General features: G+C 47.5%; 1 protein-coding gene across 5 annotated transcripts; it reads right to left on the bottom strand.

Annotated features, from left to right (window-relative positions):
- Positions 1-371: 371 nt before the first annotated feature.
- PEX2 (peroxisomal biogenesis factor 2) lies at positions 372-14,159 on the bottom strand. Of its 5 annotated transcripts, none has more exons than XM_084864896.1 (3): positions 13,869-14,159; positions 3,195-3,301; positions 372-1,647 (listed from the first exon to the last, which is right to left on the bottom strand). In XM_084864896.1, exon 3 carries the CDS (start codon positions 1,628-1,630, stop codon positions 713-715), a length of 918 nt encoding a protein of 305 aa, XP_084721022.1. In that variant the 5' UTR covers positions 1,631-1,647; positions 3,195-3,301; positions 13,869-14,159; the 3' UTR covers positions 372-712. The 5 variants fall into 5 exon arrangements, with proteins under 5 accessions (XP_084721022.1, XP_084721020.1, XP_084721021.1 ...); XM_084864894.1 differs by having other exon boundaries at positions 3,212-3,301; positions 13,869-14,155; XM_084864895.1 differs by lacking the exon at positions 13,869-14,159 and having other exon boundaries at positions 3,195-3,312.
- Between the last annotated feature and the right edge of the window lie 372 nt (positions 14,160-14,531).

The following is a 14,531-nucleotide window of genomic DNA, read 5'->3' as shown; positions in this document are numbered from 1 at the left end:
GTCTTCAGCTTTTGGGGGCCTCCATTCTGCCTGAGAACAGAGCCCACTGAACCCCTTAAAAACTGGCTTCAGAGAAAAGCCTATAATTAGAAGTGGGCTACCAGATCAGAAAATTTAAAACAACAGGGTTGAACTGGCTGGCATGGTTGAATGTCACCCTATGAACCAGGAGGCCATGGTTCAATTCCTGGTCAGGGCACATCCCCAGGCTGACTCCCCAGCTGGGGACGTGAAGGAGGTAGCTGATCAGTGATTCTCTCTCTCCCTCTCTCCCTTCCTCTCTAAAATCAATAAAAATACGTTTTAAAAAATCCAAAACACCATGGTCTTATCAGTGTCAGATTATCTCTGGAAATAAAAGCATGCTCATCCCAGGCTCCAACACTTTTTATTTTTAGAGTCTAACCTTGTTCTAGGAAGTACAAAGTGAAGGAACATTGTTGGTACGCATCAGACAAAAACTGCCCATTGCTCCTGACCTTAAACACCGAATGCAATCATTGAAAAGAAGAACACATTCGCAGTTACATAATACACTTAGAAACCCATGGATCCCGGTGATGAGATTTTAGTCGGGTCTGGCGAGGAACAGAACTCAGCGGCTGAGCAGCACATGTTCTCATAAAAGACACCTGCAGGGTGTGCTCAGGGTGACTGATCCCGAGGATGTCAACACAACACGGTTCTCTGCAGAGACAACGGTTTTCAGTTTCTAAAGCGCATTCGCTTCCGACACCTCGATCCCCGACTTCAGCGGCTGCACGCTGTGGACCTCGGTGCCACACTTGGGGCAGGTGAAGAACATGTCGAACAGGAAGCTGCTCTTCACGCAGTAGTAGCAGAAGATGTGCTCGCAGCCGATGGTGTGGGGCATGGTGGGCCACTCGCCGCACAGGGAGCACTGCTTGCCGCTGCTGGCCAGGGCGCTGTCGCTGTGCGGGGCGCCGGCGAGGGGGATGCACCAGGAAGATAACTTGGCCTTCAGCTTCTGCGTGTTGATGAGCGGCAGGAGGAAGATGAGAAGCTCGGCGAAGCCGTGCCAGAGGAGCTCCCTGTTCATGTACTCGAAGCCCACCTCCCGCGCGTGCTGGGGCTTGCAGAACACGGAGCGGATGCCGAGCAGGCGTTCCGTCAGAGTTGCAAACTTGCCCTTCTGGAGGAAGATCAGGAAGTTAAGCAGGCCCCCGAGCTGCACGAGGCCCACCACAAAGTTCAGACACTGCTTGGCTCTCCCGAAGGAGGCTAAGTGATGGCTTCGGAAAAGATCGTAGCAGCGCTCCTCCAGCCACTTCCCGCCGATGGTGCAGGCGGCGTACCAGAGCTTCTGGTTCTTGCTCGGGGGCTGGTACCGCTGACTCGTGGAGAAGTCGTTTTTGTACTGAATATTTAAGACCGACTGGCCCACGGTGGCGTTCTTGGAGTAAACGGTGAAGCGCCACAGGAAAAGCCACAGGAGGGCTTTCAGCTCGGGTTCAAAGCGGGCCAGCAGCCCCGGCTGGAAGCCGTGGAAGCACTGAGTGACCTGGGACCACACCAGCTGCTCCAGGGCCTTGTTCAGTTCAAGTGCGTCCAACTGGCTGATCCTCAGCACCCTGTGTGTGCTCTGTGCTTTCTCCTCTCCGGAAGCCATGCCTCCTCCCAAGAGCTCTAGGAGAAAGCACGATTAGGAGACATCATCAGACACAGCCTGTCCCATCTCCGCAGCCAATGCCTGGGAAACGGGACACACAAGACAGGACACACCTCTGCATTGTGTCCCAACGGCACTCTGAGCAGTCACCTCTTACTGGGGACTCCTTCCTCTTCCTCCTCGCATGCTCTCCTCCCTCCTTTCTTTCCTGTGTTTTTTTTTTTTCTTTTCTTTTTTTTCTTTTTCGTTTCTTGCCCTTCTCATCAAGGGAATATCAGGTTTTAGCAATAATAGCTAAGTAAGAGGCTGAATAATAGCATGGCTAGTGGAGAAATATATGCACTTAATAAATACAATGAATTATGTGGAACACTGTAATGAATGGTTAAGTCATGGCCTCAGTGTAATGCCCAGCACTTCTACTGGTTTATTTTTATTTTTTAAAAATCTTTATTCTTGAAAGTATTTCATATGTCCCCCTTTCCCCCTCATTGACCCCATCTGACCCATCCCACCCTTTACCACCTCTTGTCTGCGTCCACAGGTTATGTACATATGCACACAAGTTCTTTGGCTCGTCTTCTCGTCCCCCTCCCCACCCCTTCCTTCTGAGGTTCAACAGTCTGTTCCATGCTTCTATGTCTCTATATCTATTTTGTTCAACAGTTTATTTTGTTCATTGGATTCCTCATATAAGTGAGATCATGCGATACTTGTCTTTCTCTGACTTATTTCACTCAGCACAATATTCTCTTGGTCCCTCCATGATGCCTCAAAGGCTAAGAGATCCCTTCCTTTTTACTGCTGCATAGTATTCCGTGGTGTAAATGTACCACAGCTTTTTAATCCACTCAGTTACTGATCAGCACTTGGGCTGTTTCTATATCTTAACTATTGTAAATTGAGCTGCTATGAACATAGGGGTGCATACATTCTTTCTGATTGGTGTTTCTGGTTTCTTAGGATATATTCCTAGGAGTGGGATCACTGGGTCAAATGGCAGTTCCATTTTTAATTTTTTGAGGAAACTCCATCTGTTTCCATAATGGCTGCACCAGTCTGCATTCCCACCAGCAGTGTACTAGGGTTCCCATTTCTCCACATCCTTACCAGCACTTGTCATTTGTTGATTTGTAGTAAGTTTTCATTATTCTATCACATGACTGCAGAAAATAAATACTAGCACAAAGCAACATGAATGCAGAAATCTCATTATTACGATGCATCATACACTTTGGGGGAAAAGAGAACTATTATGCAAAAAGGTATTCTAAGATCAGTTCACAAATTCTATTACTTTATGACTTGTACTAAAAGATGTTAAATATAATTTGTTAGAAGTTAAAAGGACTGCAAAATACATCCTAAAATAAAGTTGCATGTCTTAAAATTGGAATATCTTTACAATCAGAGCATTTTTCAGGAGGAAGACTTCGAGTTACCCATGGATCCCAGATACTGAGGGGCAGGAAGCCCAATACAGGAAACAAACGTGACTACTAACAGGCTGTTTAGTGCTCTTTTCCTCTGAACCCAGATATAATATGACAGGAATGCTTCTCACATTCCGGGTGACCTCACCGGTTCCCCCTTCCTGGAGCTCCGGTAAGACTTCTGAGCTGATGGCAGTGGGGATTTTGGCTGCAAGTTCTGTGAAATCCTTGCCTCATGCTGGTCAGGAGAGAAAGGAGAGAAAGGAGGAGGTTAGAACATAGTTTTCTCTGCTCCATATACAAATCTCATTAATTCCCAAGGCCTTTCTTTGTTCAAAACATTTTTCAAGTCCATCCCTTTCTCTATCCCTGAGGTGACTGCTCATCTCCCCTGGATCACATCCAATGCATGCATCTACCTTCTGACTCCTCTGGTGCATTCCCACACCACGATCCTTCAAACAAGCCTCCTTCAGCTTCTTGCCTTCCTAGTGCTTTGACGTCTAGTATAAATGCCCCCTCTCTGCTCAGGAAAGGACATTTTGTTACCTGTTCCCTTCACTGGGATCAGTACGTCCCCATCCTTTAGTTCATCCTAAGTTCTCAAGTACTGAGTGAGGCTTCACCTCCTCCCGACCGGCCCAGTTGGGTGAGCTGCCCCTCTCGCTCTTCCTCCGGCTAGACCTTTCTGTACTGGACATACCATACACTACTTGGAAGGTTGATTTCCTCCCCTAGAAGATAAGGCCCATTGCAAAGATCATCGAGTCTTATCACAGTTGAATCTTAGCAACTAGTTCAGTGCCTGGCACGCAGCATGCATCCTATAAAACTAGATAAATGGATCAATGGACAGAAAAATGTCTGGGATGGTAAAGGGTAGAAAATACAAATCTCCATCCCTTAAAACTGTTTCAAATGCCCATATCCAGATTGCTGCTGATTACTTATTTCAACATGGGATGGTTATGCACCTTCTACTTTGCAGTTAGTGTGGGAGCTAGCGAAAGAAAGGGAGAGACTCAATGCCTGTGAAGAGTGTAATGGAACGGGGTGATGGGGGGAGGGGGAGTAAGAGAGTGCTATGTAGTCCTAACCGGTTTGGCTCAGAGGATAGAGTGTCGGCCTGTAAACTGAAAGGTCCCAAGTGTGATTCCGGCAAAGGCATGTAACTTGGTTGCAGGCACATCCCCAGTAGGAGGTGTGCAGGAGGCAGCTGATAAATGTTTGTCTCTCATGGATGTTTCTAACTCTCTATCCCTCTCCCTTCCTCTCTGTAAAAAATCAATAAAATATATATTATATAAAAAAAAAAGGTGTGCTATGTAAAATGCCAAACAATTACAAGAAGACACGGGAAGTGATGTGCGATGAGGATTATGCTCATGAGCAGAAAAGGCTTCATGGAGGGGCACCACCTGTGCACCTGAAGGGTTGGTGATGACAGGCGGTAAAGGAAGGTAAGCACATAGTCCAGGCCGAGGGAAGAGCAGGTGACAAGGACCGAAGGTCCAAGGACAAAAAATAAGGTTGGGAAGAAAATCATGAGACTCATCCTTAGGCCCTCGTTTATCGAGATGGTAATGGGGAGCCATGGAATGGTTGTAATAAAAGAATAAAATTTGCGTTTACACAGCGTGTTCTGGCTACACTGAGAATGGCTTTGGGGCAAAAAGACCAGTTGACTGTTAAAACGATCTGGTGAGAAACTAATGGTCAAAATTGGAAAGGTATCAATGGGGACAGAGAGAGACAGGTGCCTCTGAAAGCTCGGAAGTGGTAGAATTCAAAGATTTCGTGAGAAATAAGCCAAGAATCACTGGTTTGAGTAACTGAGGGGATCAGACCAGGTCTCTGAAATGGGAGACTCACACAGAGATATTGGTTAAAGGGAAAGATAATACACACATGTAGTCTTGTAGATCCGAGGCCACTATGAGACATCCAAGTGGAAAAGGTTAGGAGGCAGTCATGAGGACTGGGAGAAGAAACCTGGGCAGGGACATTGAGCATGGGGACACTCTAATTGGATTAATCCTATCTAATAAAAGAGTAATATGCAAATTGACCATCACTCCAACACACAAGATGGCCGCCCCATGTGGTCAAAGATGGCTGCCCCCATTGGACACAAGATGGCCACCACAAGATGGCCTGCAGGGGAGGGCAGTTTGGAGAGAACAGGCCTGCAAAGGAGGGCAGTTGGGGAGGACCAGGACAGCAGGGTAGGGCAGTTAGGGGCAACCAGACCAGCAGGGGAGCAATTAGGCATTGATCAGGCTGGCAGGAGAGTGGTTGGGAACCAGCAGTCCTGGATTGTGAAAGGGATGTCCAACTGTCCATTTAGGCCTGATCCTGGATCGGGCCTAAATGGGCAGTTGGACATTCCTTGAGGGGTCCCAGATTGGAGAGGGTGCAAGCTGGGCTGAGGGACACAGTCCCTCCCTCACCCCCATGCACAAATTTTGTGCACCAGGCCTCTAGTCTATTATAATTCTAATTAAATGCTCAAACCAGGAAGGCGGTGATTTATACAAGACAAATAGATTTTGACCATTTATAACACGTTTAATGATCTCTGTAAAAATGTAATATCTTCATATTTTCCTATTTCAGCTCCTGTGGCATCTCATTGGTCATGTTCACGGATACCACACATCTTCGGGCTTTTCACCTCCCTATGCCGTGCTCTTCCACACGGCAGCCGTGTAGGCTCCGTTCTAGTCTAGGGGTTCTCAAATGTGAGCGTTTCTGAGAATTACTAAGAAGACTTGTTAGATCGTGGCGCCTAGTTATTTGCATTTCTAACAAGTTCCCTGGAGATGTTGAGAATTGTGGGCTAGTCCATTTCAAAGCACAATTCATAATCCTTTGGTGTATCTATCACCCATACAGCTCAATGCTGCCGGCCAGCTGCCCACTCATTCCTGGTTCCTTCTCATTTCTCCTCCCTGTACCCAGAGAAGCTGTTCAACTGCATTGACTGAGGCGCTCCCTTCCTTCTATTGAGGGATGGCACAAATCCATGCGCATCACTGCATCCTCGCCCTCCCTGCAAGGTGCTTGGGGTACAGAGATAAAGACTCGCCTGGCTCACTGAAGGACCCCACCAAGGTCTGCCGGATGCAGCAAGCGAATGGACAACCAGGCAACAACAGAGAGAGATAGCACCACAGGCAAAACACCAAATTTCAAAGACAGAAAAATAAACTTCACACACTCAAAAATTATCAATGAATAAGATTATTTCTCTCACTTTTTTGTAGTTTACAAATTTTCTCAAATCAACTTATATCATTTATGTAGCTAAAAAAACACACAACACACACACAAAAAAACACATTATTTTAAAAACCTCATAAGAAAACCAAAATCTACAAAATTATTTCCCCACACTTATATCACCTCTTTCTTAGCTCCAATCACCCCTGGGATACAGTACAAACTTCTCAGACACAACCTGGCCCAATTCTGTCTCCACCCCTGTGATCACGTGACCATCATTCCCAGTGGAGCTGTGGAGGAGGACCATCCTGCAGTCCCCCCTCTGTCCTTTCTCAAGCACCTGACACTTACCTTCCCTACCAACTGCCCCCATGCCCTCAATTATCTCCCTTCAGTTCTAACTCTATTTCAAAATTCTCTAAAAAATTCGTAACTATCCCCATTCCCGTTGTCGCCGTCTCTTCACTGTGACAGCCGCTGTCTGTGGCACCCACTCGAGCCCTCAGCCACTGGTGCTGTGATTTCGGTCATGTGAACAACCCTTCTGCTAGCCTGACTATAAACTAGCTAAGGGAAGAGCCTTATCTTCTACTTATTTCCCAAAGCTCCTACCGCTTACACAGTGACCTGATACGGAGCTCCGTTTCTGTCACGTAAAACTCTGCCGTCATCGGTGAGATGTGGGGGTGTGGTACATGGAACACGGTGTCTACAACACACTCCTACACCCTGCGGTCAGCAAGACAAGGGCAGCTCTCTGACTGTCACAGTGCTCCTGAAACGCTCGGACCTTACTGCCCGTCAACATTAGGCCCAACACTGCCAGCTCCCTCCCTTCATCCCACCCCAGGTTTAACTGGAAGGATTGCCCCCCCCCCCCTCCCGCCAAGATGAGTATCAGATGAAATGTGTAGCTGGCGCTGGAGGCCAGCTGTGCCCATTTATGCATTTTTAAAGACTGGAATCACAGTCAGTTTCGGATTGTGGCTGATGACTATCTCATTATCTTACAGAATTTAACTCAAAGATGGGCCCACAGTAGCTGCTCAATGAACGCGTTGAATGAATGCATAGTGGAAGGAGTGAGCTGGAGGGGAGGGGAGCGATCTTTTCCTCGGGTTCCTGTGCTTAGTGAGAAACTGGACAGAGGGAGCGGCTTCTCGGGAGCCTTTTATTTCAAACCCCTTCTTCTGGGGGAATCATACTTAAGGACATTTAGTAAAAACAGAAAAGTCTGATGGCTGCCAAAAAGGAGACTAATCACACTAACCACCAAGCCAACATTTAACAGTTTTATTATCGAAAGCTTCTCCCGTACCCCTCCTGTTGCACTTTAACACTATTTTCCCTTTTTCTCCCTGAACCTGGCCTCAGTGCCGATAAAGAAGAGCTGGGCCCGATCTCCTGGCTCCGTCAGACCGGCCTTGTCCTGGGCCAGCAGACTAATACTGGCCACATTTCCCCTGCTCTCCTGGTAAACCACACTCTCCTGTCCCTGCTCCACTGATGGCTACTGGCCTGTCTGGGTCTATTTCCGTTCAAGAATTTAAGTAAACATCAACAATACCCAGGTTATTTATTGGTTCTTGCAGGTTACTATCTAGTCTCTCACAAGTAGGCTCAAACTTGGTTTAAAAAAAAAAAAAAAAAAAGCTAATTTTTTATTTTCAAAGTTGGGATCATTTTGAATGGAAACAAACACCATCATATTTCATTCAGTTATTTTTCCAGAATTTCCCCAAACAGGCAATGCTTTTCCTTATTTTGCCATGGAATCTCATTCCTTTAATGCATAATCCTATCACTCCTTCCTTCCCACTCCCCAAATTATACTAATTTAAGAATATAAAACGCTAATGCAGGGGAAAACATTTATGACCAAGCAAAGAGACATATAAAAATAATTAAAAGTATACTTGGCACTAAGTAATATTAGTGTTTAGTGAAGGGTAGGGCATGTGAAAACCCTATGAAAATCAAGACCAGATAAAAAGGCAAAATCAAGACAAAAAAGTCAAGACCAGATAAAAAGTACAGCAACTACTAGGGTTAGGTGTGATTAACTTGTCACATAAATATGTTTAAAACAAAATAATCTAGCACTAAAAACTATCAGGAAAGTCTCCTGCTGGCATTTTATCACCAGGCGTCACACTGATTTTCTTTCACAGAAAAAAGCCCTGAAATTCGTTTACTAAGAGCAGCGATACATAACCTTATCCTTTAAATAACTCAGGCTTTCCTTTTACGCTTTTCATTCTCTAAAATAAAACTCTGCCATCTATATTGCATTCTAAAACCGACACAAACGATCCTATCTCACTAAAGAGGGAAGAATGTTTCAGGATGTATTTCAGAGCTTTTATTGAGTCGAGTACAAATTATGAATGAATATATTTTATTTAAAACCATGTTATTGACAGAAATCTATCAATAATAATGTGGGTATTGTCAAGGGCCTGTCAATATTAATGTAATTATGATTAAGGGGATGACATGGATTTTTTTGCTATAATACCTAGTAACATCTCCTACATTGCTGCTATCAATACGCACACACTATTATTGACCTGCTCCAAGACTCAGTGCTAGATGTATTACCATTAGGCATATTTGTCAATGCATGCTGCCTACAAAACTACACTTAAATTTACAGTCCTGTAATCTCTTGTCAGCAGAAACACGTGACTGCCAAGTAACCTCCCAGATATCAAACCCATCCATGGCCCCTGTCCCCCTCCACTCCCCCCCAGGCCAACCTTTTCCGGGTCCACAATAGTCACCTAATGTTCAGTATGCCACACTCTCCTAAGGATTCTAGCAATCAAAATGGATGAGTGCGAATATTCATTTTTTCCCCCTTTTAGTGTTTAAAAATATTTTAAACTAATGTTTTGCATTATGAGTTTACATGAATAAAGCTCTTAAACTGGAGATTTTAAAGTTTTGAACTTCTTCCGTAGCATTTCCTTTGTGTGGTCAGATAGACTTACTGTACATTGTATTGAAATCAATACTAATAAATGGGATGCGCATCAAAGAGGGATCTAACAGGACACCGATTCCCAGAACACACTTCAAACACAAGCGGGAGAGCAAAAGCTAGGGCCGAGGCCATCAGAACACCGTGACCCCTGACACTGGGAACAGGCCTAGAAGTCACCGGCAGAAAGTTCAAATCCCACTGTGGCCGCAGACTTGCTAAGTGACTTGTCACTCCTCTTTTGTTGCTCTTTCATCAAGTACAAGCCGCGTCTCCGTAGTTTATAGATATCCCAACCGTGCTGGTCCGGATGCAGACGAGACACGAAGGACTGAAAACATTCTGTTATGGACACCAGTCCTCCAGGTCACTTTTAACTTAAAGGCAGTCCTCAACGAAATCCAAATTAAAAAACTTCTGGGGTGGTAATGGGTACACAACAAAATGTTTTTAGAATACATTTGAAGGAAAACTTCAAAATATTATAAATTTCTCAAACAAATGAACATTGATAAGTACTTTGTCCTAGCAGAGGGGAAATATATATATATATATTTTTTTCCTTCTTTATTTGGAGAGAAGGTACTCAACTCAAATACTATAGTCTTCGAGACCATAATCAGTGTTACAGAGTTGAGCATCTTACCTATTTCATTTGCAGTATATTTACACAAGTATCTAAAGCTAACACAAAATACTTTTTGAGGCCAGCTTCACAAAGACATTTTTAAGAGAAGAGCATGGCACTCATGATCTTTTCTTCAGAATGTTGATGCTCCTGAGTCCCGAGGAGAGAAAGCACAGTGTGAAAACAGAGGGTGGATGTGTGAGTGAATAAGGGGGATTCTAACCAGCTCTCTGGGCCAGCCCAGGTCCACCCTTGGGCTGTGTGACCCTGGACAAGTCATTACACCACAGGACACTTTTCAACCGTTAAAAAGGTCAGCAACTACAGAAATTTCACCTACCTAGAATCCTTATGGGAACTAAACCATAAAAGAGGAAGAAAAAGAGTAAAAGAACAGTCCTTTCCGACTGCAGAAATGGAAATGCTGAACACGAGTCTGGAAAAGGCTAGCGCGAGTGGAGAAATCAGAACAGAAGACGCGAGACAAACACTCCTCATGGAAGGAACAGCAAAACCAAATCCCCGGCTCATGAGCGTACAGCTGCAGTGAACGCGCGCCGCTGACGGGGGCTGAGGCTGGCAATGACTATGGCAGCCACGGGCGCTGAGTCCTTTAATCTTTACACTATGAGCAAAGTTTTCATTATTCCGGTTTTAAAACAAGGACACGGAGGCATAGAGATTAGCTGACCGGTGTGAAATCACAGCTACAAATAACTCAGCCACATTCTGAACCCATGCACTGCACTGACAAGTGGTGAGCGGCTTGAAAAACATGAACAGCCAAAAAGGTGAACATGGCCCCGCAGGAGGGCACCACTGGGCATGCCCATGGGGCTGTAACTCCAGGGAAATGCCAACCCAAGGAGGGGCCAACGCGCCTCATGAAACAGGAAGCAGCCAGAGGTTGAAGCACTCTGTGCGTGTAGAACAGGGCCTAGGACCGAACTGCCTACTACGAAGAGATGTCGGAATGACATAACATTTCTGGAACACACATTCCATTGCACATTTTACGCCCTGGAGAGAATGTGGAACTATCCACACGGGAACAGAGATGTTTGCAACGTAACGGGAGCAAGCGCCAGAGGACACATAGGGTTTTCTCTGCACGCTTCACCTCACTGAACTTTCACAAAAGAAAAGATCTTCATTCCATTGTACAAAGACCAAGATGAAGCCTTGAGGAGATTAACTCACCTGCGTGAGGCCAAGCAGGCAACGAGTAAATGTCTGGTGAACACTGGAGAAAGTACGGGACACACAAAAGGCAGTGAGTGGTGGGGACACTGGGCAAGCTTGGATCAAATTCAACACCGCGGAGCTCAGAGCACCATTTCCTCTCTCAGGTCCCGGGAATGGGGAGAGAAATGGCAGAACATGGCTGAGGTACCCATGCTGTCTGGGATGCTTGCCTCTAGTTCACAATCCCTCTCTCTACCCCTAACACATGTGGTCAGAGCACTGTGCAGAGACTCACTGCACATCTGCACAAAAAGGCGTGAGCATTCACTTAGTGACTGTGAACACCGGCTGCGCCCAAAGCAGAGGGAGGCCAACTCACCTAACCCTGGGAGGCAATGGTTCGGCATAGTCAAAGCAGACTGGCTCTGGGGCTCTTGGTTTTTATGTTTTCACAGGAAGAAGAAGAAAAAAGACACCTGGATGAAATTCATTTCAGCTTTCTGACAGGCAGGTAAGAAGGGGGCAGGGGGCGCTCTGATAAAAAGCAAACCTACTACAGAGAGTAAACACATAGAGGCGGGCGGCTGGCTGTGCAGAGGGAGAGGCTGGAAGAAGTGGTCACAGCCCACAGTGGGGAGGACGGGGATGCCACTGGTCCTCTCCTGGCCTCTGGCTCTGATAGAGTCACAGCTCTGGCATCGCGGCGCCCAGAGTACATGCCCGGGGCAGGAGGAGCAGCCAGGGCTCCCCTCCTGAGATCCCTCCCAGGCTGAAGGAACCCAGAGGAACATGATGTTTAGGAACGGCTGTCGTTTCACAGGGAAGAGATAAAGGGAACAACCAATTTGCTTCTAGGCTGCCCAACCCAGGTAATCAAAAGGGAGCCAGTGGCTCAGAGTGGAACTTCTGTCCAGAAACAAAGATTGTGCGTACGGCATACAGTAACCTGCACACTGTGGAGCAGGGGTCTTCAAACTACGGCCCGCGGGCCACATGCGGCCCGCAGAGGAGTCTGATCCGGCCCGCCAGGTTTTTTGGGCAGTGAGCGCAGCCAAGGTGTTACAGTAGGAATTAGTAGTTCATATAGTCCGGCCCTCCAGCTCTCTGAGGGACCGGGATCTGGCCCCCACTTTAAAAAGTTTGAGGACCCCTGCTGTGGAGGACAAGAGAGAAAGAAACTTTAAAGCCATGTGAAGCTGTGAGAGAAAGGGGAGGCTAGGACTAAGAACTTGACTAGCAGTGTGAGGCTGGGTGAGACTGCTAACATGTGTATGCTGGGTAAGACTGCTAACATGTGTAAGGTTCAGCCACCGAGCACGCCAAATGGAAAGTACCTGCTTTCCTACTGCAAAGATGATTACAAGCTCTGAATATGTCAGTCAGGTGTGGAACTCAATTTTCTTGACTGAGTGCAGCATTCTCTTTACTAGCTTGTGTTACTTCTATCCCCGCCCCCCCACACACACACACACTTTTTTAAAAGAAAAATAAACAGGAGAAATTATTTCTTTTGACTCTTCTTTCAAATCTGCTTCTGTCCCAAGCACATACAACTTCAATTTTTCTAGATACAGTAATTCATAATATGGGTGAGATCAGAGAGAACATAAAGTGGAAAGAGAAAAATGCAAAGTCTGCCATCCTGTTTATTCTGTCCAGGTTTAACTAAAGGTAAACACATTACGGGAAGGTGTCTAGACTACAAACAGTGGTGTGGATGGAGCCTCAGTCTCCCCATAATTGCTTTTATTTTTATTTACTGTTTTAAAAAATATATTTGTATTGATTTCAGAGAGGAAGGGACAGGGAGAGACAAACATCAATGATGAGAGAGAATCAATGATCAGCTGCCTCCTGCACGGCTCACACCGGGGCTGGAGCCTATAACCTGGGCAGGTGCGCTGGCCAGGAATCAAACCCCAAGGCCTAGTTCATAGGTCATTGTTCAACCACCGAGCCATGCTTTCCGGGCTGGTTTTAAATTACGGTAAAAAAACAAAAAAAAAGAAAAGAAAAAAACCACACACACATATTTCCAAGGCAATCATGGAATACTAGCTAGGCCATGTTAGACCTGAGGGCTCAACCATGTCTTATTCTGCAAAAAAACCCAAACAAACAAAAAACAAAACAAAACCCCACACGACTTTCAATCATAAAACGTTGTATTTTTGAAAAACGGAACCTAAAAAAAAACAGAAAACAAAAAACGGCACCAACAATAACTTTGAACTTCAGGCCCTGGACGAAAAATGATATCAGAAATCAATGATTAAAGTAGTATAACAAACTCATCGCAAGTAATTCTCCTGGACCATTCTCAGGAATTCTTCCTCCACAAGAACATGAAAACTGCTTTTAAGTGCACAGGCTTTTAACAATGTTGGACATTTCAGCACATGCTCTTTTCTTTTTTGGTACCAAATGCAACACTTTGCAGGAGGCAACTAGGAAGGGAAGTGTGGGAGCCGGAGCCCAGGGCCCGTTCTCGGGGCAGGGGGAGGGACCCCGGGGCTCCGCCGAGCTCGGGGCAGAGATGCAGAAGGCGGTGGGAAGTCACCTCCAAAGGGTGCGACCTGGCTGTCTTCCCCCTCCAAATGGTGCGACCCTATTTGCTTCTCGTCTTTCCCCAAATCACGCTCCGATGTGCCTTCTTGCAGGAAGCCAGGGACCCGGGGCTCCGGCCAAGGGCGCCGAGGACGAGGCGGGGCCCGGCCGCCGCGGGCCGCCCCGCTGGCCTCGGGCTGCACGGCGGGCGGCGGCTCCTCGGCGGCGGACACTGACCTTAGGAGTCGGCGACACGCCCCGCTCCGCCGAACTTCCTCGGAAACATTTCCTCGGAAGCTTGGCTTTTCCTAGCAGAACCTGGGCAGCCCGGCTTCCGGAACTCGCGGGCTTCCGGGGCGACGCAGGACCCGGAAGTGTCTGGGGAACGTAAACCAACAAGAACTACGCTTCGGCGCCGAGGAAGGCCCGGGAAGGCCCCGCCGGGACGAACTCCGACGAGCCGAAGGGCCGAAGGGCCGAAGGTCGATGAGCCGAAGGGCCGAAGGGCCGAAGAGCCGAAGAGCGCACCGCGCGCGCTGATTGGCCGGCTGGCGCTCGACGGAAAGCCGTGTTTGATTGGCAGGAGAGCCGCGGGCGGGTCAGCCCCGGGTCGGGACCCCGCGTCCGGAAGGTCCCGAGGTCACGGGCGGAGGTGGAGAGGGCTTCTCCCCGGCGGCCCCGGGACTAGCGCCGCGGGGTGGCGGCGGGGCGCCTGTGCACCCCGGGCTCCTGGCCGGCTCGCCCTGGGGAATAAAATTGGGGGGTAGCCTGGTGGGGCGGGAGGGGTGCGCGTGGCTCAGGCCGGGGTGTCTGACCCTGCGGGCTCAGGCCCGGGGCGGCCGTGCCCCGCGGGGCCGGCTGGGTGCGCTTGGGGCTTCTGGGTGCTGAGTCAGCCTGCGG

Source organism: Pipistrellus hanaki, assembly GCF_964339955.1.
Source record: "Pipistrellus hanaki genome assembly, chromosome: 17".
Taxonomy (NCBI): Eukaryota; Metazoa; Chordata; class Mammalia; order Chiroptera; family Vespertilionidae; genus Pipistrellus; species Pipistrellus hanaki.
Note: the sequence above shows the minus strand (reverse complement) of the source record. Positions and strands in the feature narration are given on the sequence as shown.

Excerpts from the sequence above, each read along its gene's own strand:
- PEX2 (XM_084864896.1), bottom strand. The coding sequence starts at position 1,630 with ATGGCTTCCGGAGAGGAGAAAGCACAGAGCACACACAGGGTGCTGAGG.